At 43.2% G+C, this 25,143-nt stretch overlaps 1 protein-coding gene across 1 annotated transcript in view; it reads right to left on the reverse strand.

The window, feature by feature from the left end:
• LOC115199220 (ankyrin-2-like) overlaps positions 1-25,143 on the reverse strand; it is a 96,951-nt gene that overhangs the window by 20,557 nt on the left and 51,251 nt on the right. Inside the window, exons 3-17 of the mRNA XM_029761845.1 lie at positions 24,346-24,444; positions 19,694-19,792; positions 19,324-19,422; positions 18,943-19,128; positions 16,975-16,998; positions 15,816-15,824; positions 15,038-15,136; positions 12,964-13,062; positions 5,903-6,001; positions 5,495-5,692; positions 5,163-5,261; positions 4,562-4,660; positions 4,306-4,404; positions 2,045-2,242; positions 26-124 (exon numbers count right to left, since the gene is read on the reverse strand). Coding sequence (XP_029617705.1) covers positions 26-124; positions 2,045-2,242; positions 4,306-4,404; positions 4,562-4,660; positions 5,163-5,261; positions 5,495-5,692; positions 5,903-6,001; positions 12,964-13,062; positions 15,038-15,136; positions 15,816-15,824; positions 16,975-16,998; positions 18,943-19,128; positions 19,324-19,422; positions 19,694-19,792; positions 24,346-24,444 — 1,605 coding nt within the window. The remainder of the gene's footprint in view (positions 1-25; positions 125-2,044; positions 2,243-4,305; positions 4,405-4,561; positions 4,661-5,162; positions 5,262-5,494; positions 5,693-5,902; positions 6,002-12,963; positions 13,063-15,037; positions 15,137-15,815; positions 15,825-16,974; positions 16,999-18,942; positions 19,129-19,323; positions 19,423-19,693; positions 19,793-24,345; positions 24,445-25,143) is intronic.

Here is a 25,143-nt window from a genome sequence, read left to right on the forward strand (position 1 = left end):
TGAGTTTTATGGTAATGACGCTTACCTTCCCAGCAGAATCAGGGGGAGCTGTTTTCTTCAGGAGAAGTTTGACAACATCCAGGCTTCCGTACTTGGATGCCACATGCAGGGGAGTGAATCCTTTCTGTATGGAGACAACATACAGACGACCATTTAATAATGACTGAAACAAACACTATCTATATCTTCATCAATGTGCATAAGGCTCATGGAACACACTGAGTGTACAAAACATTAGGAACAGCTTCCTTGTATTGAGTTGCACCACCTTTTGCCCTCAGAACAGCCTCAATTCGTCGGGGCATGGACTCTACAAGGTGTTGAAAGCGTTTCACAGGGATGCTGACCCATGTTGACTCCAATGCTTCCCACAATTGTGTCAAGTTGGCTGGATGTCCTTTGGGTGGTGGACCATTCTTGATACACATGGGAAACTGTTGAGCGTGAAAAAAACCCAGCAGCGCTGCAGTTCTTGACACAAACTGATGCACCTGGCACCTACTACCATACCCCGTTCAAAGGCACTTCAATCTTTTGTCTTGCCCATTCACCCTCTGAATGGCACACATACACAATCCATGTCTCAAGTGTCTCAAAGCTTAAAAATCCTTCTTTAACCTGTCTCCTCCCCTTCATCTACACTGATTGAAGTGGATTTAACAAGTGACATCAATAAGGGATCATAGCTTTCACCAGGATTCACCTGGTCAGTCTATGCCATGGAAAGAGCAGGTGTTCATAATGTTTTGTACACTCAGTGTATATTTAAAAGTAATTATTTCATAACAGCGTCATTTCCAAAAGGATCAGAAATTCACAGCCAACTAATGATTTAAGTGAACCAAACATAATGCAATTTAACAAGATGCACAATAACAACAAATCTCTGTGCACACACATTGCTTATGCAATCATAGGTAATACCCAAAAGTCTAATTTACAGAGTAAACCTGATCAGTAGCATAATACCAACGCAGCCACCAGGTGGTGCTCTTTAGCCATTGTCACATTAGGCTGTTGTGATAGGACGATGGTGTTGCTCCCATGTCACATGTCTCCTGTGTTTACGACCCAGCCCATGAAGGGAGGGAATCCTTTTGTCTGTGTAACGCTGGTTTATTTCTGATGTAATACACATCCGAGTAGAAACAATGTGTAGATAAGAAGAGAATGAGAGGCACCAATGGTGGTGTTGTGAAAAACAGAAGATAAAGATTAGAATCTATAGGGTGTAAGACGTCACCTATCTAACAGATCAAACACAGGCGATTAGGGACAGAGGTAGGGAGGAGCACGACTAGGAAGATGTTGTTCAAAGGGCATACCACTGTCCCTGTCCTGTTGTTGATGCTAACAATGCCACACCTGTTATCCCCATTAGACAAGGAAGAGGGGGAAGGGAGGAGAGAGAGATAGATAGAGAGAGAGAGAAGAAGAGGGGGAGAGAGAGAGAGAAAGAGCGAGAGAGAGACAAGAAGAGGGGGAGAGAGAGAGAAGAAGAAGGGAGAGCAGGGAGAGAGAGAGAGAGAGAAGCAGCGAGAGCAGGGAGAGAGATGGGTGAATTTTACTGCATCATAAACTCAGAGCCCAGAGCACATGAATAAATTAGCACTGATATATCGTTGTGTCAACTGATGTTGAATATCCTTCAGTGACAGAAGTGGACATCTACTTGCTAAATTCAGGAGAAGAAGTCAGGGGTTCTCCAAAGCATCATAAATCATGAATTGATTAAACCAGGTCACACTGACAGTGGCCCATAGTCTGTGCCTGTAAAAGAGGCCATACAGCGAATCAAGATATATTTATGATATAATCCACACAGAAAGAAGGGGATGGATTCCATCCATAAAAAAATCCCCATAAAAACCACACCAATATGCACAGGTGTGTGTACACGTGTATGTGTGCTTGAGCTTAGGCAAAGAAATGTAGGTGTGTGTGTGTGTGTGTAGGTGTGTGCGAGTGTGAGTGTGTAGGTGTGTGTGAGTGCATGTGTAGGTATGTGTGAGTGTGTGTGAGTGCGTGTATTATCTCTACCCACCTTAGTAGCCAGCGAGTGTGAGGCGCCCGCCTCCAGCAGTACTGAAGCCACGTCCACCTGTCCCTCCCTGGCGGAGATGTGGAGAGGTGTGTATCCGTTAGTCGTGGAGGCGTCAGGGTGGGCCATATGCTGCAGTAGCAACTGGACTATCTCAGTCTTCCCCAGACGAGACGCGATGTGGAGGGGTGTCTGGTCCTCCTTGCGGGGGCAGAGACATGGAGGTTATAGGGGGTAGAATATGTGTTTTATTATAGATGTCCACAGAGAGATTGAGGCTATGAGTGATATGACTTTTACAGTACTTGAAGTTTAATGAGATTAGTAATGCTTTATTTTACAGCCCCGCTTTCCTGAAGTTACTGAATGTGGTGATAATGGGTTTCTTGGAGAAGAGTAGAGTAGAGTATACAGTAGAGTATACAGTAGAGTATACAGTAGAGTAGAGTAGAGTATACAGTAGAGTAGAGTAGAGTATACAGTAGAGTATACAGTAGAGTAGAGTAGAGTATACAGTAGAGTAGAGTAGAGTATACAGTAGAGTAGAGTATACAGTAGAGTATACAGTAGAGTAGAGTAGAGTATACAGTAGAGTAGAGTAGAGTATACAGTAGAGTAGAGTAGAGTATACAGTAGAGTATACAGTAGAGTAGAGTAGAGTATACAGTAGAGTAGAATATAGAGTAGAGTAGAGTATAGAGTAGAGTATACAGTAGAGTAGAGTATACATTAGAGTAGAGTAGAGTAGAGTATACAGTGGAGTATAGAGTAGAGTATACAGTAGAGTATAGAGTAGAGTAGAATATAGAGTCGAGTATACAGTAGAGTATAGAGTAGAGTATACAGTAGAGTATACAGTGGAGTATAGAGTAGAGTAGAGTATAGAGTAGAGTATACAGTAGAGTAGAGTAGAGTAGAGTATACAGTAGAGTATACAGTGGAGTATAGAGTAGAGTATACAGTAGAGTAGAGTATAGCGTAGAGTAGAGTATACAGTAGAGTATAGAGTAGAGTATACAGTAGAGTAGAGTAGAGTAGAGTATACAGTGGAGTATAGAGTAGAGTAGAATATAGAGTCGAGTATACAGTAGAGTATAGAGTAGAGTATACAGTAGAGTATACAGTGGAGTATAGAGTAGAGTAGAGTATACAGTAGAGTAGAGTAGAGTATACAGTAGAGTAGAATATAGAGTAGAGTAGAGTAGAGTATACAGTAGAGTAGAGTAGAGTATACAGTAGAGTAGAGTAGAGTAGAGTATACAGTAGAGTAGAGTAGAGTATACAGTGGAGTATAGAGTAGAGTAGAGTATACAGTAGAGTAGAGTAGAGTATACAGTGGAGTATAGAGTAGAGTATACAGTAGAGTATAGAGTAGAGTAGAATATAGAGTCGAGTATACAGTAGAGTATAGAGTAGAGTATACAGTAGAGTATACAGTGGAGTATAGAGTAGAGTAGAGTATACAGTAGAGTAGAGTAGAGTAGAGTATACAGTGGAGTATAGAGTAGAGTATACAGTAGAGTATACAGTGGAGTATAGAGTAGAGTAGAGTATACAGTAGAGTATAGAGTAGAGTAGAGTATACAGTAGAGTAGAGTAGAGTATACAGTGGAGTATAGAGTAGAGTAGAGTATACAGTAGAGTAGAGTAGAGTTTACAGTAGAGTAGAATATAGAGTAGAGTAGAGTAGAGTATAGCGTAGAGTAGAGTATACAGTAGAGTAGAGTATACATTAGAGTATAGAGTAGAGTAGAGTATCCAGTAGAGTAGAATATAGAGTAGAGTAGAGGATAGAGTAGAGGGTAGAGTATAGAGTAGAGTAGAGTAGATTGTGGAGTAGAGTATAGAGTATAGACTATAGTATAGCGTAGAGTATAGAGTAGAGTATAGGGTAGAGTATAGGGTAGAGTATAGAGTAGAGTATAGGGTAGAGTATAGGGTAGAGTATAGAGTAGAGTATAGAGTAGAGTATAGGGTAGAGTATAGGGTAGAGTATAGAGTAGAGTATAGAGTAGAGTATAGGGTAGAGTAGAGCATAGAGTATAGGGTAGAGTATAGCGTATAGAGTAGAGTATAGAGTAGAGTAGATTGTGGAGTAGAGCATAGAGTATAGACTATAGTATAGCGTAGAGTATAGAGTGGAGTATAGGGTAGAGTATAGAGTAGAGTATAGAGTAGAGTAGAGTAGTACTAAGTGGGAGGGGAATGGTGAGTACTAGTACTAAGTGGGAGTGAAGTGGTGAGTTGTGTGTATTGTATGTTACCCTGGCTCTAGCGTCCACCATGGCTCCGTTCCTCAGCAGACAGCGCACCACCTCCACTTGTCCTGCCCTGGACGCCATGTGTAGAGCAGTCTCCCCGCGCTGCACACAACACACACCTGAATCAGGAGAAAAATACATGTGCACAGACGCACGCACACACACACAGACGCACATACACCCACAGACACAGACACAAACACACACGTACAGGTACACACTCACACCCACTGGCCTGACGGTAACCCCCATCACTCACAATGTTGCTAACGTCAGGGGAGGCTCCGTTCTGTAGCAGCAGCAGAACGATGTTGAGGTGACCCATGAAGGCTGCTACGTGAACGGGAGTCAGGCCAGACTGGAGGGAGGGAGGGAGGGAGACAGAGAGAGAGAGAGAGAGAGAGGGAGAGAGAGAAAGAGAGAGAGGGAGAGAGAGAGAGAGAGAGAGAGAGAGAGAGAGAGAGAGAGAGAGAGAGAGAGAGAGAGAGAGAGAGAGAGTTTTCATCATTACCAAGTATTATTACCATTCATGCATGTGAAGCCAGTTCTGGTCAAAACACAAGTCACTGAGACTCCACGTCAACAGGACTCCACATCAACAGGACTCCATGTCAACAGGACTCCACGTCAACAGGACTCCACATTAACAGGACTCCACGTCAACAGGACTCCACATCAACAGGTCTCCACATCAACAGGACTCCACATTTACAGTGTTGAAGAGTAAAGGGGTGAGTGGTTGCATGGTAAATATTGTAATCTGGTCTAGTTGTACTTGTGTGTATATTGCCAAGCTTGTTGTAATGAAAAAAGTTCAAAAACACATATCTGAAGTGGCCAGATTGACCAGAGTCTCGTACCTCTGTGATGGCCTGGATAGATGCTCCGTATTTCACCAGCAGCTCCATCACCTTCACGCGGTTCTTCTTACAGGCGATGTGCAGCGGAGTGAAACCATTCTGACAGACACACACACCAGACACATGATGTATGAAACACACCTACATACACATGTAGGGACATGTTGACATGTTGAGACATATATGAGAGGCCATCTTATTTTCACTCCAACACTTTGTTCTGTCTCTTTGAGACAAAATGGTCAAAATGGCCAGGAACCATATTGGCCTGCTGTAATGGTCCTTGTACTGACAGTCATTGTATTAGTGGGTATAGGAGCGTTTAGTCTTACCAGTGCTCTAGCGTTGGGGTTGGCCCTCTTGTCCAGCAGCAGCTTGGTGACTCTGTAGTGACCGCAGTGGGCGGCGACATGCAGCGCCGTCAGGTAGTCCAGTGTGACATCATCAACAGGCGCCTTGTGCTGCAGCAGGTGCTTGACACACTCAACGTGGTCACCCTGAGACGACATGTGGAGAGGAGACAGACCGTTCTACAGAGAGAGAGAGAAGATTGTCAGAGAGAGGGAGTGTGTGTGTGTCTCCATGTGTGTGTGTGTGTGTGTCTGTGTGTGTGTCCATGTGTGTGTCCATGTGTGTGTCCATGTGTGCATCCATGTGTGTGTGAGTGTGTGTGTGTGTGTGTGTGTGTGTGTTTCCATCCATGTGTGTGAGTGTGTCCATGTGTGTATGTGTGTGTGTACCTTGGTCCTGGCCAGCATAGGTGCTCCTCTCTCCAGCAGTAGCTCCACTGCTGGGTCATGTCCACTCCTGGCTGCACAGTGTAGAGGTGTGAGGCCGTCCTGTAGAAAACACACAGATGGTCATCATCAAACAAATACACACACGCGCACGCACACCCACACACACACACAGAGAGATCCATACGGTTCATACATACAGTACCAGTGGAGGCTGCTGAGGGGAGGACAGCTCATGATAATGGCTGAAACAGAGTGAATGGAACGGTATTAAACCGTGTGTTTGATTTATCTAATACCATTCCACCTATTCCACTCCAGCCATTACCACAAGCCCATCCTCCCAATTGAGGTGCCACCAACCTCCTGTGATACACACAGGGGATTCAAACCACACACACACACACACACACACACACACACACACACACACACACACACACACACACACACACACACACACACACACACACACACACACACAACGCTCTAACCACTAGGTTACCTGCCGCCCAGGTAGCCTAGTAACCACTGGGTTACCTGCCGCCCCAGGTAGCCTAGTAACCACTGGGTTACCTGCCGCCCAGGTAGCCTAGTAACCACTGGGTTACCTGCCGCCCCAGGTAGCCTAGTAACCACTGGGTTACCTGCCGCCCCAGGTAGCCTAGTAACCACTGGGTTACCTGCCGCCCCGGGTAGCCTAGTAACCACTGGGTTACCTGCCGCCCCAGGTAGCCTAGTAACCACTGGATTACCTGCCGCCCCAGGTAGCCTAGTAACCACTGGATTACCTGCCGCCCCAGGTAGCCTAGTAACCACTGGGTTACCTGCCGCCCCAGGTAGCCTAGTAACCACTGGATTACCTGCTGCCCCAGGTAGCCTAGTAACCACTGGGTTACCTGCTGCCCCAGGTAGCCTAGTAACCACTGGGTTACCTGCCGCCCCAGGTAGCCTAGTAACCACTGGGTTACCTGCTGCCCCAGGTAGCCTAGTAACCACTGGGTTACCTGCCGCCCCAGGTAGCCTAGTAACCACTGGGTTACCTGCTGCCTAGGTAGCCTAGTAACCACTGGGTTACTTGCCGCCCCAGGTAGCCTAGTAACCACTGGGTTACCTGCTGCCTAGGTAGCCTAGTAACCACTGGGTTACCTGCTGCCTAGGTAGCCTAGTGGTTAGGTCACAGCACTGATGACATGTCCATCTAAGGGGTGTTGGTTCCATTCCCTGGTGAATACACTGCAGACTGATGCTCATTGATCCACAGTGGACTTACATTCCTCACGTCCCCTGAGTATCTTGGTAGATGTCTATCAGCAGTGGACCAAAGGCTTAGTTAAATACATGACCATGTCAAACTAAAGAAGATTCAACAGGCAGAACGAACACAGCATCCCCTGTATCCCTCAAATCAGCTGTGTAATAAAACATGACGACGGACCTGCTGTTAGGGGAGGGTTTAGTTGTCGTTGTTGTTGTTGTGGAGGTTGTTTACAAGTAAATACACACAGGTTTTATTATTTTATCCAATCTGCCAGCCAGTACAGAGGTTTTCCTGATTAAACAGACTGTTATAGTAGAATATTATACTGGAGATATGATAGTGATTAAACAGACTGTTAAAGTAGAATATTATACTGGAGTTATGATAGTGATTAAACAGACTGTTATAGTAGAATATTATACTGGAGATATGATAGTGATTAAACAGACTGTTATAGTAGAATATTATACTGGAGATATGATAGTGATTAAACAGACTGTTATAGTAGAATATTATACTGGAGATATGATAGTGATTAAACGGACTGTTAAAGTAGAATATTATACTGGAGTTATGATAGTGATTAAACAGACTGTTATAGTAGAATATTATACTGGAGTTATGATAGTGATTAAACAGACTGTTATAGTAGAATATTATACTGGAGTTATGATAGTGATTAAACAGACTGTTATAGTAGAATATTATACTGGAGTTATGATAGTGATTAAACAGACTGTTATAGTAGAATATTATACTGGAGTTATGATAGTGATTAAACAGACTGTTATAGTAGAATATTATACTGGAGATATGATAGTGATTAAACGGACTGTTATAGTAGAATATTATACTGGAGTTATGATAGTGATTAAACAGACTGTTATAGTAGAATATTATACTGGAGATATGATAGTGATTAAACAGACTGTTATAGTAGAATATTATACTGGAGTTTGTGATAACTGATACCCTGTCCCACACTGACCCATCTGTTGCAATTACACAGCTGTGCTATAGCCTCGGATTCGTTCCAAATGGCACCCTATTCCCTATATAGTTGCACTACTTTTGACCAGAACCATATGGATCCAGGTCAAAAGTAGTGCACTATATAGGGAATAGGGTACTCTATACCAACATGATGATATTATGTTCGTTCTAATCACATAATCCCCCTTTGGTTGTGCCGTGGCGGAGATCTTTGTGGGCTATACTCGGCCTTGTCTCAGGATGGTAAGTTGGTGGTTCAAGCTTTCCCTCTAGTGGTGTGGGGGCTGTGCTTTGGCAAAGTGGGTGGGGTTATATCCTGCCTGTTTGGCCCTGTCCGGGGGTATCATCGGATGGGGCCACAGTGTCTCCTGACCCCTCCTGTCTCAGCCTCCAGTATTTATGCTGCAGTAGTTTGTGTCGGGGGGGCTAGGGTTAGTCTGTTATATCTGGAGTATTGCTCCTGTCTTATCCGGTGTCCTGTGTGAATGTAAGTATGCTCTCTCTAATTCTCTCTCTCTCTCTTTTTGTCCCTTTCTTTCGTTCTTTCTCTCTCTCGGAGGACCTGAGCCTTAGTACCATGCCTAAGGACTACCTGGCCTGATGACTCCTTGCTGTCCCCAGTCCACCTGGCTGTGCTGCTGCTCCAGTTTCAACTGTTCTGCCTGCGGCTATGGAACCCTGACCTGTTCACCGGACGTGCTACCTGTCCCAGACCTGCTGTTTTCAACTCTCTAAAGACAGCAGGAACGGTAGAGATACTCTGAATGATCAGCTATGAAAAGCCAACTGACATTTACTCCTGAGGTGCTGATCTGTTGCACCCTCGACAACCACTATGATTATTATTATTTGACCATGCTGGTCATCTATGAACATTTGAACATCTTTGACATGTTCTGTTATTGCCACCCCTCATAGCCTGGTTCCTCTCTAGGTTTCTTCCTAGCTTCTGGCCTTTCTAGGGAGTTTTTCCTAGCCACCGTGCTTCTACACCTGCATTGCTTGCTGTTTGGGGTTTTAGGCTGGGTTTCTGTACAGCACTTTGTGACATCAGCTGATGTAAGAAGGGCTTTATAAATACATTTGATTGATTTATTGATTGAATCCACCTATGATATCAAATCAACATTATGTATCATTATATAATATGATATATGGATGGATAGTATATTAAGGGCCTAAATGGGTGTTGTAATGCACCGACTGGAAGAATACTGCTGTTATCTGACGTTAATTAGAAGTTATAGTGACGTTAGGATCTAATCACATTATCTTTCTATGCAATATTTACATTAACTCTGGACAATATATCCTCCAAATACTGGCTTCTCGGGCATTATCACTTTTATACAACGGGTTACCGACATATTCAGATATAAAAAAAACGTTATTTTGATGAATTTATTCATACTATTTCATCCTTCCACAAGATATAGCCCCGATACAAATCTAGGGTTGCTACCCAAGCCGGCTGGTCGTTCGTTCTATCGGTTCAGTTGCAAGAGAAGCTCAGTCTTTTTGTTCCGTATCTATGGACGTGACCCAGTCGTTCAGTCTTTTTGTTCTGTATCTATGGACGTGACCCAGTCGTTGGTTCTAAATGTTCCATTGCCATACTGGCTGGCAACGTTCTTATCCCTTCGCTAGCAAGCCAACTATGGCTAACTTACAGTCACGTCAAACAGGGCAGCCAGAATAACAACAAAGTAGCCTCATTTGCATTTGTTTAAGCTGTTTTCTAGTGACATTTATTTGGATACATCTATAACAACGAGCTAATGAGGCACAATTTCACCTGGCATAGAAAATGTGCTCTCTCGTCAGGACATTGTTGTTCAGAGGATCTAGCCAACAACTCAAACACAATCACTTCAAACTGAAGCTGGAAAGACTGTAAACTAGCTGCACTTCGTTTCGTTTCACCTGTTTTCTATTGATACTTCTTTGTATATATCCATAAAAATTATGCCAGCTGATTCATGATTTCGACAGGCTGAGAAACGCTGCCTGTCTGTCTGTAACATGGTCCAAGCTCACCAAGACAGTCATGAAGAGGGCACGACAAAACCTATTCCCCCTCAGGAGACTGAAAAGATTTGGCATGGGTCCTCAGATCCTCAAAAGGTTTTACAGCTGCACAATCGAGAGCATCCTGACGGGTTGCATCACTGCCTGGTATGGCAACTGCTCGGCCTACGACTGCAAGGCACTACAGAGGGTAATGCGTACGGCCCAGTACATCACCAGGACCAAGCTTCCTGCCATCCATGACCTCTATACCAGGCGGTGTCAGAGGAAGGCCCTAAAAATTGTCAAAGACTCCAGCCACGCTAGTCATAGACTGTTCTCTCTGCTACCGCACGGCAAGCGGTACCAGAGCAACCAAAGTCTAGGTCCAAGAGGCTTCTAAATAGCTTCTTCCCGCAAGCCATAAGATTCCTGAACATCTAATCAAATGGCTACTCAGACTATTTGCATTGCCCCCCCCACCCCCTTCTACACTGCTGCTACCCTCTGTTATTATCTATGCATAGTCACTTTAATAACTTTAATACATATTACCTCAATTACCTCTACACCGGTGCCCCAGCACATTGACTCTGTACTGGTACCCCCTGTATATAGCCTCCACATTGACTCTGTACCGGTACCCCCTGTATATAGCCTCCACATTGACTCTGTACCGGTACCCCCTGTATATAGCCTCCACATTGACTCTGTACCGGTACCCCCTGTATATAGCCTCCACATTGACTCTGTACTGGTACCCCCTGTATATAACCTCCACATTGACTCTGTACCGGTACCCCCTGTATATAGCCTCCACATTGACTCTGTACCGGTACCCCCTGTATATAGCCTCCACATTGACTCTGTACCGGTACCCCCTGTATATAGCCTCCACATTGACTCTGTACCGGTACCCCCTGTATATAGCCTCCACATTGACTCTGTACCGGTACCCCCTGTATACAGCCTCCACATTGACTCTGTACCGGTACCCCCCTGTATATAGCCTCCACATTGACCCTGTACCGTTACCCCCCTGTATATAGCCTCCACATTGACTCTGTACCGGCACCCCCTGTATATAGCCTCCACATTGACTCTGTACCGGTACCTCCTGTATATAGCCTCCACATTGACTCTGTACCGGTACCCCCTGTATACAGCCCCGCTATTGTTATTTACTGCTGCTCTTTAATTATTTGTTATTCTTACCTCTTACTTTTTTTTAGGTATTTTCTTAAAACTGCATTATTGGTTAAGGGCTTGTAAGTAAGAATTACACTGTTGTATTCGGCGCATCTGACAAATAAAATGTGATTTGATTTGATTTGTCTGGCTAATCCCGACTCCCAACACGTTCCTTACTATGGGACAGCTGGAGATCCAATTTGAATATTGAAACAATGTTGCAAATGTCAGAGAGACAGACAGCAATGTTTATACAAATCACCGCTTTTGAAAACTAAATGTTAGTCTAAAAGAAATGTGAGATAATGTCTAGATGCTTTTTATAAATTGCCTGGCTGGGTTGATGAGACAGTGGATTGCAGAGTCAGATGGAACAGAGTAAATAGGCATTTAAACATCATAGATTTAGCCGGTGGTAACTTGTGGAATAGACACCGGCTGGAATGCAGTTTTAACCACTCAGCATTCAGGATTAGACCCACTCGTTGTGTAATAGGATTCAATACCTTGGTAACAGACACAAATATCAATCGCATAATTAAAACAATGACATTTTCTGACACGAAATATGGATTGATTGTCAGGCTACCTGAGGGAGGTATAGTGATGGAGTTATTTGAGAGAGGAGGGAGAGTGGTTTTTGCCCTAAATTAATTCAGTAAGCTGACTGAGCAGCAAAACGGCCAAGGACACAGGAATAACAGCGGGTCAAAATGGAGGGCGTTAAGGCTCAGCAAGTTATTCTCTAGTGGGCTAGCTGTAAATACATTGATCTGCAGCTCTCACTCACACACACACTCACACACACACACATCCAGCAGCTATGCAGTACACCCACATACAGTACACACTCACTGACCCTCTCTCATACTGATCAATACATCCTACATACAGTACACACTCACTGACCCTCTCTCATACTGATCAATACATCCTACATACAGTACACACTCACTGACCCTCTCTCATACTGATCAATACATCCTACACCCACATAGAGTATGAACAGTGGGCACACTTATACAGTACACAAATGTAAGAATACACACACACACACACACACACACACACACACACATGGCCAACGGTGTGTGTGTGCACGTGTGTGTGTGTATGTACCAAAGACAGTACAGTATGAAGATAATAGAAACTGTTTCTCCAATAGAAATCCCTGATCACACTTGTATGCGATGGCATGGCGACGTTGGCTAACTAAGCTCATCGGGTCTAACGGTCGTCATGTGCAGGCCATCAAATCAAAGGCACAAATCAAAGGTTGTTTTTGACAAAAACGTGTCAGTTTGTCACGTTCACGAGGTTGGAGTTATAACATGTTCAACTACTTAAGACATTGGCTTGAATCTAGGTTGTGTCTTTAGATTTCCAGAAAATTAACAACCAACCCCAAACCCCAATCTGGTCTGTTTGGTCTGTTTCGCAAACATTCCCAGAAGTCTCGGGATGTTGTGCCTCTGGGTTTAGTAACTCTTTTAGTGTACTGTATGTATGTATGTGTGTGTGTGTGTGTGTGTGTGTGTGTGTGTGTGTGTGTGTGTGTGTGTGTGTGTGTGTGTGTGTGTGTGTGTGTGTGTGTGTGTGTGCGTGGACTTACCCTAGTCTTAGCGTCGATCTGAGACCCCCTGTCCAGTAGGAGGCGCACCATGTTAGTGTTACCACGCTTGGAGGCCACGTGGAGGGGCGTGATCCCATTCTGAAACAAATAGAACACAATGGAAGACACATTCAAATCTAAATAAACAAATTAACTAATGGTAACGGTGACTAACCCCATTCCGTACAAATGTGCGCAATCACGGCATTCAAACGAGGCTGCAATGAAAACGAATGTAGCGACTGTAGCGACAGTGTTGGCATCAACATCCGGGATGTGAACTAGATTTCTATTCAAGCACTGACTGACATGGTAATGGCCCGATAGTATTGGAGAGAAGTTGAAAAAGACGGACCCCTCTGACGCTGTACGTTAAATTGTGAGGTGTCATGACGCACCGTAGAGCATTCATAATGCAACTCATTCTGTGTCATACAGCCTCTTTCCACCAGGTGTGGCGCTTCTCTCGCAGATTAAAAACAAGAAAGGGACAGGGTAAGGGGTCAGGGGGATAACTAGTCAATTGTACAACTGAATGCATTCATTTTCTGCATCATCACTGCAAGCCATCATGACTCTCAAAAGTCGCTGTTTACTTCTGAAGATAACTTTGGAGCCGCCCTAAAAAACCCATTCAAATTCAACACAAACCTTCAAACAGGTATGTAATGACACATTATATCAACTCTTTATAGTGTCTTATTTACATTTTAGAGGTGATAAGTTGGACAGATCGGGTGAAAAAAAGCTGTTTCCCCACAAGACTTTTCTCCCCCTTTCACAATCACGCAGCAGGTTTCGCTTTCCCACCCGCCATTTTTAAAATCCGCCGGAGCTCATTGCCTTCTTCAATCATGCAGAGATGGGCAGCATGAAGGTCTCGTCATTGATTTTGCTGGAAAGGGGAGAAATTGTGCTTTACAATGTTATTCATACTACAGTTGACATGGAAGTATTATGTTTTTTGGGCGCTAAAATAAGGTAAATTGTACGGAACAGCGCGATGTAAAAAAGTGTGCTAGTTACCGTTATATAACCACAATACTACTGTAGACAATTGGCCAGAACACAGTTTCTATTAGGTTTAATGTTGTTTTTCAGACAGTGGGGGTAGTTCATGCTTTCTAATATGCCTCAATGAATTTCCCTGCTGGGACAATAAAGTTTTAATTGAATTGAATTGCTGACAATGTCTTCCTGTTCATTCATCCTCTTAGGATGTGTTCTGATGTCTTGGTGTCCAGCCACTCCTCTGCTGTCTGTGAAATCCTGACCATGTGAAAGCTGATCGCCTGGCCCAAAGCACTGCGGGACACACAGCTTTGTGAGGATAACTGTGACTAAAATCACCTGAGAAAGTGTGACATAGCAGAAATTACAGGGGTTTTGAGTGTTACGTTTCTGCAAATTAAAAGATTCCCACACACACACGCGGATGCTCATGTGCACGCACACACACGCACACGCACACGCACACACACACACACACACACACACACACACACACACACACACACACACACACACACACACACACACACACACACAGTCTGAGAGTCAAGAAGAGTACTGCTTGAGTCTGTGACCTTAAAGTAACCTTTCAGCTTGAACAGACCACTGTCCCTGTCTCTGTCTTTGGGTCTCAACTCCTAAAAAAGACAGGAACCATTCTCCTGGTTCCTCTCTTCTGTCTGAGTGGTTGTACAGTCCAGTACGTCTTCCCTTGAGTGACTGATGGAGACACATTGAAATGATGATTCAGAGAAAAGAGGAAGTGCTGAGGCGGATTGCGTCATTGTCCTAGAAAGCATATAATTAGCAGACTGTGGGTTCCTAAAGAGCAGTACACTCTACTCGCTCAGAGCGCGTGTGTACGTGTTTTAAAGTCTCCTGTTGTTTATGGCTCTTGGACTCTGTGCAGGGTTGGCACAGTGTGTGGGCAGCCCTTCCTATTACATACAAACTGTGCACTAGTCCCAGTAAAGGTCTATATTAATGGTGCCCAGGACCATGTGGCACAATGGAGGCACAGCTGACTCCAGATCAGAGGTAGAGGTAATGGTACACTACTCACCCTGGCTGTGAAGTCCACAGCCGCCCCACGGTTCAGCAGTAAGGTGGACACGTTCACGTTTCCATAGTGGGCAGCGATATGCAGTGGCGTGAATCCACTCTGTAACACAGGGGGCCGGACACAGAGAGCGGGAGGGAGAGAGAGAGACAGAGAGAGTGGGTTAGATAGTAGACTCATTCATGACCCCAAAATCTGACCCTTCACCCTTGACCTCCACCATCCCAGCATGCAGCAGTCGCATCACGTCAACAAAAAGAAAGAAAGAAAAGGAAATGAATAGTGAAAATATAAAAAGAAATTGAAGAGGGAGGAAACCAAAGAGATGAAAGGAAGGAAAGAAATCTTAAAATTCAGTTTCAGAAAATCATGATTCGATTACGCACGTACACACAAATTCCGTTGTGTACGCATACACACAAACACAAACTCAGAAAGATCTCCACCATGCAACTGGTGATCCTACAGTCAGAACAAAATAGAAACAATAGTGTCTACATTTAAATAAATAATAATAATGAATAAATGAAGGAAATAAAAACCAAATAGACATACATTAGTTACAGACTGTTTATATCAACCAAACAACTGATACAGTATTAGTTAAGCACACATTTACAGGACAGAGAAGGATTTTTTATTTTTTTTATTTAAACATGACTGTATTTTTTATCAACACCAAAGTGCACTATGTCACTGTACTGCATATTGTCATGGTAGGAATTCTAAGAAATCAGAGAGAAATCAGAGCGGTTGGAGTATTGTGAAATTCTTGGCTTACCTTTCCATTCTGAAAGCCATGGTCCGATTTAATGTGAAAACATTATTTACAAAAGTGTGAAGAATTGTAGACTACGCGATGATTCAAAATTACACATTTAAAGCTGATAGCTGATAATGGTGCAAATTAAAATAGACAGGATGCATCATGCTATTGGTCCTGCAAATTATTTGCAAAGCACCTGGATACTTTTGGATTGATGTAATATCATGATATTGCATTGGGGAGTATAATATACTGCATAAAAACATGTTTGAATGCAAGAATAATGTACATATATTTGCATTGATATATTTCTTTATCTAATCTCAAGCTCCTTGTAATTATAAAAATGTGACACTCCTGACCTCATTATAACAATAAAAAATGTGTGTTTTGTCAAATAACATAAATAAATAAATTGATGGCATGCAACACAACATATAGGTGTTCTATATGTTAACAAACACCCTGTCACAAAGCTTTATTCATCATTATGAAAAGTCTATCATCTTCGTGTGAAATGTTTTGTATTAGAGGTGAAATGTATTGGAGGTTTTCAGCAATCAAGCTTGCTGAGCTTGTCATAGCATCAATAAAACTACAGAGACTCAACCAATCAAAATAGAAAGGAAGTCAAAAGTACGCACAAAGTAAAAATGAACAGATAACCATTTTCTAACTGAAAGACAAACTACTGAGGTGTGAAAAACAATATATCAGCTGTTATATCAACAGAAAAGCCATGCGTACTTAAGGCCTGGGGGGGTGTGGTATATGGCCAATATACCACAGCTAATGGCTGTTCTTAAGCACGACGCAACGCGGAGTGCCTTGACACAGCTCTTAGCCGTGGTGTATTGGCCAAATACCACAAACCCTGAGGTCGCTTATTGCTATTATAAACTGGATACCAATGTGATTATAGCAGTAAAAATAAAAAGTTTTGTCATACCCATGGTATACGGTCTGATATACCACGGCAGTCAGCCAATCAGCATTCAGAGCTTGAACCACCCAGTTTATAATTGGCATTACAGAACAAAATCAAAAGACCCGCGGCTATTTGCCACCGTGCAGTGCTATAGACGTGAGCGAAATAAAGTGGTGAAGGGACAAAAGACAAAACAGAAAAGTGATTTTATGGTCAAGGCTGGAGTGGTAGACATAGTGGTTATACCTCCGTAGTCCTATTGACCATCATCTGAAGCAGTAGAGACGAGGAAGGGAAAGACTTGAGATATTTCACACACAGTCGTACAGACGCTCAGAGCTCAGGGTAGTTACGCAGTACAAAGAATACTGGCAACGTGGCTAGAGTGGTACGATTCTCTTAAAAAAACTGCTTTATCGCTAAACTGTGTATGCTTTATAGTATCTTTTCATCCAAAAACCTTCCGATGTTTTACAATGAGGGAAGCAAGCCCATGGAGCTATACTGTACACAATACTATTATCTATGAGCAGGCCTTACTGTCGCTATGCAACAGGCCAAAGTGATGCATGGCAGCCATTTTGTGCCACAAGGCCAAACTCACTAGAGAGTTGCAAATGTATAGTGTTTTTACAATTCAAAGTAAGACTTTAAGACGGTGGTGATTTCCAAACTAATTCAGGTAAAGTCAGACGACTTTCATGTTTGCGTTTATCATTTTTTCACTAAATGATCTTTCGATAAATTAGATCAGCTCTGAAAAATATCTGATGTGAAAAGATCTGACGTGATTGGTCAAAAGACCAATTAGTGGAAAGAATATCCGAATTGGGCTGTGCCTGTGTAAATGCAGCCATAGTGGGCGTGTGTGATAGTGGGCGTGTGTGATAGTGGGCGTGTGTGATAGTGGGTGTGTGCGATAGTGGGTGTGTGTGAGAGAGTGTGTGAGTTGACGTGAGTGTGTTGGCATGCTGCACTCTTCATCCACCCTCCTCTGGGTCTCCCCTGTGGCTCACGGTGAAGAGTATTTCATGAAAACAGCTGAGCTGCAAACAGCATGTCATGGCTGCATACATGATGTAATATGATTTCATAACGTTAGCATTAGGTCTGACACAAGGACAATGTTACGTTCAATGACAACATCAATTATAACTGGTGTGCCATGTGTTTACAGCGCGCGGCTGTTGACGACCTGGTGAACCACAACACTGCTAGTTTTCACTCCTGTTGTCGTCCTACACCGAGGACCACATTGGGAATACGATGTTATGTTTTATCCTCTGGGGTTCTTTGTACTTTCAATTGGTTTTTAAACTGTGCCAGCTGTTTAACCCAAAAGTCAAACAATCAATCAATCAATGAAAAGGACTGATTCAGGCCTGGGTAATGCAGGTGAGTGGATGTTGGCCAATCAATGACATTAACTGGTCAACCAGCTACGAAAATCAGCAGTGCTGCAGGGAAGACCTTTTGGACAGTTATTGAATATTATTTCAGTTTAGGCTACTGTCTTTCAAAACAAGGGAAACTGCACTTCACTCTAGCCACAGCCCATCCCTTCACACCCCACGCCGTTTCCACAGTAATCCCCCAAGGGTGCATGCATACGGCCCTTAAATTGTGATATTCAACAATACGACCTGTGGACAATAGCACATTCCATACAGTGCTAGACATAAACACAGCGGTAGCGAGTGATAGGGGGGAGGAGGGCGTGAGTGGGTCAGACAGACAGGTAAGACAGGAAGAGTAAGAGGCCCGGTTAGTGGCAGGACCAAGGAACACGTGGCAGGCACTCACACTGAAGGAGAAAGAAAGAGAGAGAGACAGAGAGACAGAGAGCAAGAGATGCACAGAGACAGAGATGCACAGAGACAGAGATGCACAGAGACAGAGATGCACAGAGAGAGAGAGCGACAGACAGACAGACAGACAGACAGACAGACAGACAGACAGACAGACAGACAGACAGACAGACAGAGTCGGACAGGAAATAATGCCAACCCTGACGCAGTCTCCTTACACCATTAGCTATTAAAAAGTGTTCTTATTTATACCATACACCACAAAGTGCTGACAAACTAAACTGTAACACACTGTATTATATTTCCTTTCACCATTAACAACACATGGTCCTAGCACCACAGACACATGCTAACCCAATGACACAGATGCCTGTTTTTACCAGTAAGCCCTTCCCTCCAGCTGTACCTTGGACTGGACGTCGGCGTTGTGGTCGTTCTGGAGGAGCAGCGCTGCTGACTTGGTGTCGTCCTTGCGGGCGGCGATGTGCAGGGCGGGCAGCCGCACCTTGCCCTTGGTGTCATTCTCCAGCAGGACGGACACCACCTGGTTGTGGCCCTGCTGGAGAGCGATGGCCAGGGGGGTGAAGCCATCCTGGAGGAGGGAGGAGATGGGGAGGGAGAAGGTTAGCATAGCCACAGACAAACAATGGTGATGGATAGAGTTGATATGTAATTATTCAAAACAGAACAAATTGTTCAAAATGGTAGGTGTTGGTAACATCTTGATATTTATGTCAAAATGTGACTTTAAGCATACGACTGCCATAAAGACACACTCCGTCCTCACCTCTGTGGCGGTGCTCTGGTTACCTCCGTTCTCCAGAAGGTAACGTACCACATCTATATGGTTCTCCTGAGCAGCCATGTACAGAGGAGTGAAGCCATTCTGGAGACACAACAACATTAGACCTTAGAGCCTAACAACAACAACTGTACAGGTAACATCATTTTGGGAAGACACCATTTTGTAGAGCATCAATCAATACAACATCAATATGACTGGCTGCACATCAGACAGTGTGCTTAGCCCATATGTCCACAGGTATGTCCATAGCCAGGTATATCCACAGCATTGTATGGCCACAGCAATCCTGATCAGTTGGTAGGGATTAGAGACGAAAGCAAGACAGCTGCCGCCTTGCTACTGTATCTCTTACCTGAGACTGAGAGTTAATTTCTGCTCCCTGCTTCACCAGCATCTTCACTACGTCGGCCTGTCCAGCCAGAGAGGCAATGTGGAGGGCTGTGTTCCCTTTCTGGTGGATAGAACACACAGACAGTACGTCTAGCAGTATTTAAGGACAAGGAAAACGTGGAGCATTGGGGGGTTGAGTTGCTAAAGGATTTAAAACACATAACAAGAGGTTGACGTTTCACCTCAGACAGAAGGAGAATATCACATCATGAATATATGACAGGAACTGCTTTGCACTGTATAGGCCTAAAAACACAAATAAATACAGGAACATGTATTACTATTACAGTTTTGTATTTCATCTTTATTTAACCTTCAACCTTTCTTATTTAACCTTTAACTAGGCAAGTCAGTTAATTAAGAACAAATTCTTATTTACAGTGACGCCCTACCCCCCAAATATTCTTATTTGTTCCATGTGGCCTCACATCCCGGGACAGTCACATATCTCAGCCATTTTCAGGTGTCCCAACTTTTCTTTCTACAAAAAAAGGTCCTTTTGTCAACGAGATGCATTCATTAATTCCGACTACAAAAGTGTAGCCCCTGTAAGTATGTTTACATGCACACTAATAATTTCATATTAAACTGATTATGGCAGTAGGCAGATTATGCAATAATCATGTAAACACCTCACTCTGCTATTCTTAATCGGTGTAATGTCAAAATAGAAGTAAGCATACGCTGATTAAAACACCTGGTTTTCTGAGCAATCTTTCAAAATATTAGAACACATAAACACCATAGCCAAAAGTGCCCTCTTTGGCATCATGGGGTGGAATGTTATTCAAATGTTTCATAATGTCCCCATTAATAAAGATTTGTTTTGTTTTTTTACAACAAAAATCCAGTTTTGGTTATATTTCAGTCTTCTGTGATGTATATAAAGTGTAATATTGGGATGCAAACTCAAAACTGAATACATTTCAACTCTATATCTGACATGGTACAGGTGTCTTCTTTTTGTTGAGCCCATAACCAAGTGTGAGGTTTATACTTTGTTTAAGACTACCAAGAATCACTCTGTGTGACCCTGATTTAGCCCACTGCAGTAAAAGGTTCATCGGCATTACAATATCTGAAACTCTGCTGTATGGAAAATCGGTCTTAACATAGAATGTTTTGTAATTGAATATATTGAGTGATATTAGTGCAGACAGTAGGTAAATAAATAAAGTGTACGTTTACGAGCTGCAGAGATGCCAGTATGAGGCTAGCTCAGACGGCTAGCTCAGACGGCTAGGTTGGCAATGACAGCGCTGGTGAACTCGTGGCTTGTAGCATAGCCTCCCAGGTGTCCAGTGCCCACCCAGATCTGCGCATGTGCTTCCCAAAAATCACATGTTCGCTGTGATAGAATGTTTATTTTGATTGGTCATTTTCTGCAGAGTGTCATCAGGTAGCCTAATTTCAGATGTCTCCATGGAAACAGGATTATTAGCGAAATCGTTCTTCTTGAAAAGCATGTAAATGCTTATATCAAACTATTATATTAATCTGACTATCCACAAATAATTACATTTTTGTGTGTATATAACCACACTCAGAGATAATCATCAGATGTCATTACACTCAGAGATAATCACCAGATGTCATTACACTCAGAGATAATCACCAGATGTCATTACACTCAGAGATAATCACCAGATGTCATCACACTCAGAGATCATCATCAGATGTCATTACACTCAGAGATAATCACCAGATGTCATCACACTCAGAGATCATCATCAGATGTCATTACACTCAGAGATAATCACCAGATGTCATCACACTCAGAGATAATCATCAGATGTCATTACACTCAGAGATAATCATCAGATGTCATTACACTCAGAGATAATCATCAGATGTCATTACACTCAGAGATAATCACCAGATGTCATCACACTCAGAGATAATCATCAGATGTCATTACACTCAGAGATAATCATCAGATGTCATCACACTTTTTGGTGTTTTGTAACAGATGTGTCTTTCCATTTATCAAATGACGCGAATCGGGACTGTTTGAATGCTGGAATTATTTTGGAGTGGACGAACATGTGCAGGTAGCCTACTTATAATTTGTTGACAATAAGATGAAAACATCATGACTGGTTGTGTTCATGCCAAATTAAAAAGTAATACATTTTGTTTACTATATATTAGGCCCATAAAAAAAAATCATGCACAAGGAGGTCCCACGAAAAATAGAGACAGTATATATCACATCATAATTGGCACTCTGATCAAACCTTGTACAACTAACTATACCCTACTCCCTCCCTCATTAGTGTTATGACATTTTCGTTACCACACAAATGACTGTCATACCGCCATCGAATTACTCTACAGCAACTCCCATTCATCATTTTATCACCCATCATCATTCATTCAATCCATCACTGACAACCCAGACAGACAGGCATATCCACAGACACCCATGGCTCAGTGATGGAGTTGAGGGGGCCTTCCTAATGATGCTGTGAAACAGCCAGCCAGAGAAAATGCCTTCCTAATGATGCTGTGTCACAGACAGCCAGGGATAATGCCTTCCTAATGATGATGTGACACAGACAGCCAAAGAAAATGCCTTCCTAATGATGCTGTGAAACAGACAGCCAGGGATAATGCCTTCCTAATGATGCTGTGACACAGACAACCAGGGATAATGCCTTCCTAATGATGCTGTGACACAGACAACCAGAGAAAATGCCTTCCTAATGATACTGTGACACAGACAGCCAGGGATAATGCCTTCCTAATGATGCTGTGACACAGACAGCCAGAGAAAATGCCTTCCTAATGATGCCATGACACAGACAGCTAGAGATAATGCCTTCCTAATGATGATGTGACACAGACAGCCAGGGATAATGCCTTCCTAATGATGCTGTGACACAGACAGCCAGAGAAAATGCCTTCCTAATGATGCTGTGACACAGACAGCCAGGGATAATGCCTTCCTAATGATGCTGTGACACAGACAGCCAGAGATAATGGGAGTTATCACTCATGCCAGCAACAGCCTGGGATTAATCCCTAAATGCTTTTAATTAGGACACAGTGATTAACAAGTCACGTCAAGACACTTGTTTCAGTGACAATCTACCTCAAGTTTGGTGTAGGCCTATTGGGATGTCAAAATACACACTTAAAATTAGTAATGTACAGTAAAAACAATTAAACACCACCCAGTGAATGATGCTCAACACAAGACGAGCCAGTCCTGGATATAGAGTAGTATTAAACAATTACTTGGAGAGGCACCTCAAATGGCACCATGTCAGCCATTCAAACACCAACCACGAGGCAAAAACACCAACTGTATATTCACCCCCAAAGCCAATTCTTCCTTTGGCCGCCTTTCCTTCCAGTTCTCTGACTGGATGACTGGAACGAACTGCAAAAATCACTGAAGCTGGAGACTCATATCTCCCTCACTAGCTTTAAGCACCAGCTGTCAGAGCAGCTCACAGATCACTGCACCTGTACATAGTCCATCTGTAAATAGCCCATCCAACTACCTCATCCCCATACTGTATTTATTTATTTATCTTGCTCCTTTGCACCCAGTATCTCTACTTGCACATTCATCTTCTGCACATCTACCATTCCAGTGTTTAATTGCTATATTATAATTACTTCGCCACCATGGCCTATTTATTGCCTTACCTCCCTTATCCTACCTCATTTGCACACACTGTATGTAGACTTTTTCTACTGTATTACTGACTGTATGTTTGTTTATTCCATGTGTAACTCTGTGTTGTTGTATGTGTCGAACTGCTTCGCTTTATCTTGGCCAGGTCGCAGTTGTAAATGAGAACTTGTTCTCAACTTGCCTACCTGGTTAAATAAAGGTGAAATAAAAAACAATAAAGAAATAACTGTTGAATCTACATTTTAAAATCTAACAAGTCACATGACACCCAAACATGTTGCTTAGAAGGAATAGGCCTTCTCCATTTCCACAGCTTGGCATTACTACCCCCAATTGAAACTAGCAGTATCCCCTTTCCTGCCTGCTACACCCCAGTACTCTGAAGCTAGAGTGCACAGTCATGTGACAGCATTAGGTTACAGTTAGGTTGCAGTACATTGAGTGTTGGGGGCATTGGGATATGGCTGACTGCCCTGGGTATGGTAATATAGTCTCACTGTGAAAAGGTTATGAGTCAGGTTAATGTAGGACTACAGCCGTTTCAGGATTTTGACCTGGTTAACCCCGTGTGTGACACTTTATCCACGTTTCGGGTCCCTAATTTGGAGACCGATACCTTGAAAGACCAGACTTTTCTGAGAAATGCATCCCATTTTTTGGGTTGTTTGAAAGATTTTATCCCAGTTGGAATGTACAACATCAAGCCAAAACAAAACAAAACAGTGCACAGTTATCCGATTTCACATCTGAAGAAAAACAAAACCTGAAGTCATCTTTGGAGAGCTTTCACTTGATTATGATCTTAAGTCCAAAGCAGCTGAGAGAAATATCATTTTAAAACCTGGCCAGAATTCAAGCTCCTAACAAGTCTTTCACAAATCTGCCTCTACTCAGTTGTGGATGAATCAATAGACTACCTACCTGTGCTAGCCTCACATACTGTACGGTAGAACGGTAAGGGAACCCACCTTGGTGGACGAGTCCACAGCCGAGCCTCTCTCCAGCAGCTCCTGGACCAGCTCCACATGGCCCTCCTTAGCTGCCAGGTGCAACGCGTTGAGCCCATTCTGAGGAAGAAGACAAGAAGGGGGACACACACAAGAAGATAGGTCAGCTTCAATACAAAATGGAGGATTGACACAAAAAGAAAAAAAGGAATGAGAGAAGAGACTGGGTGTACCTCAAGGTCCATAACATAACGGTGCCCCTCTCCCTCTCTCGCTCTCACTCCCTCCCTCTCCCCCTCTCTCTCTCTCTCTCTCTCTCTCCTCTTGGCTGTGAAACCGTGTTGTCTACTTTCTCACTTGACGGGGTGACTGATAGAAATATCAAAGCCACTACTGGAGGTTAGAATTTGCGCCATGTCACGATGGTGGTGGACTAGGGCCAGTCCAGGATTTACTATGTAGGCCTGGTGGTATTAATAAAGCCTATCAGTGTGTCTGTGTGTGTGTGTGTGTGTGTGTGTGTGTGTGTGTGTGTGTGTGTGTGTGTGTGTGTGTGGGTGTGTGTGTGTGTGTGTGTGTGTGTGTAGCAATCTGGTGTTTGCTTGGTGTGTGGTGTGTGATTTTGTTCATTGAATGTAACTGTCCCCAGAACAGCAGAGTCAGGCATTGCTGAGACGTATGTATGGCTAGTCCACCTATTAAGCTTGGACAGTAGCTGTATATACCGTATACCAGGACATTTGGAAATATTTTTTTTTCAATACCGTCAATACCGTTGAAACTATTTTTTATTTTTATTTTTTTTAAACATTTGAATAT

The sequence above is a fragment of the Salmo trutta genome, chromosome 8 (genome assembly GCF_901001165.1).
Source record: "Salmo trutta chromosome 8, fSalTru1.1, whole genome shotgun sequence".
NCBI classification, from domain to species: domain Eukaryota; kingdom Metazoa; phylum Chordata; class Actinopteri; order Salmoniformes; family Salmonidae; genus Salmo; species Salmo trutta.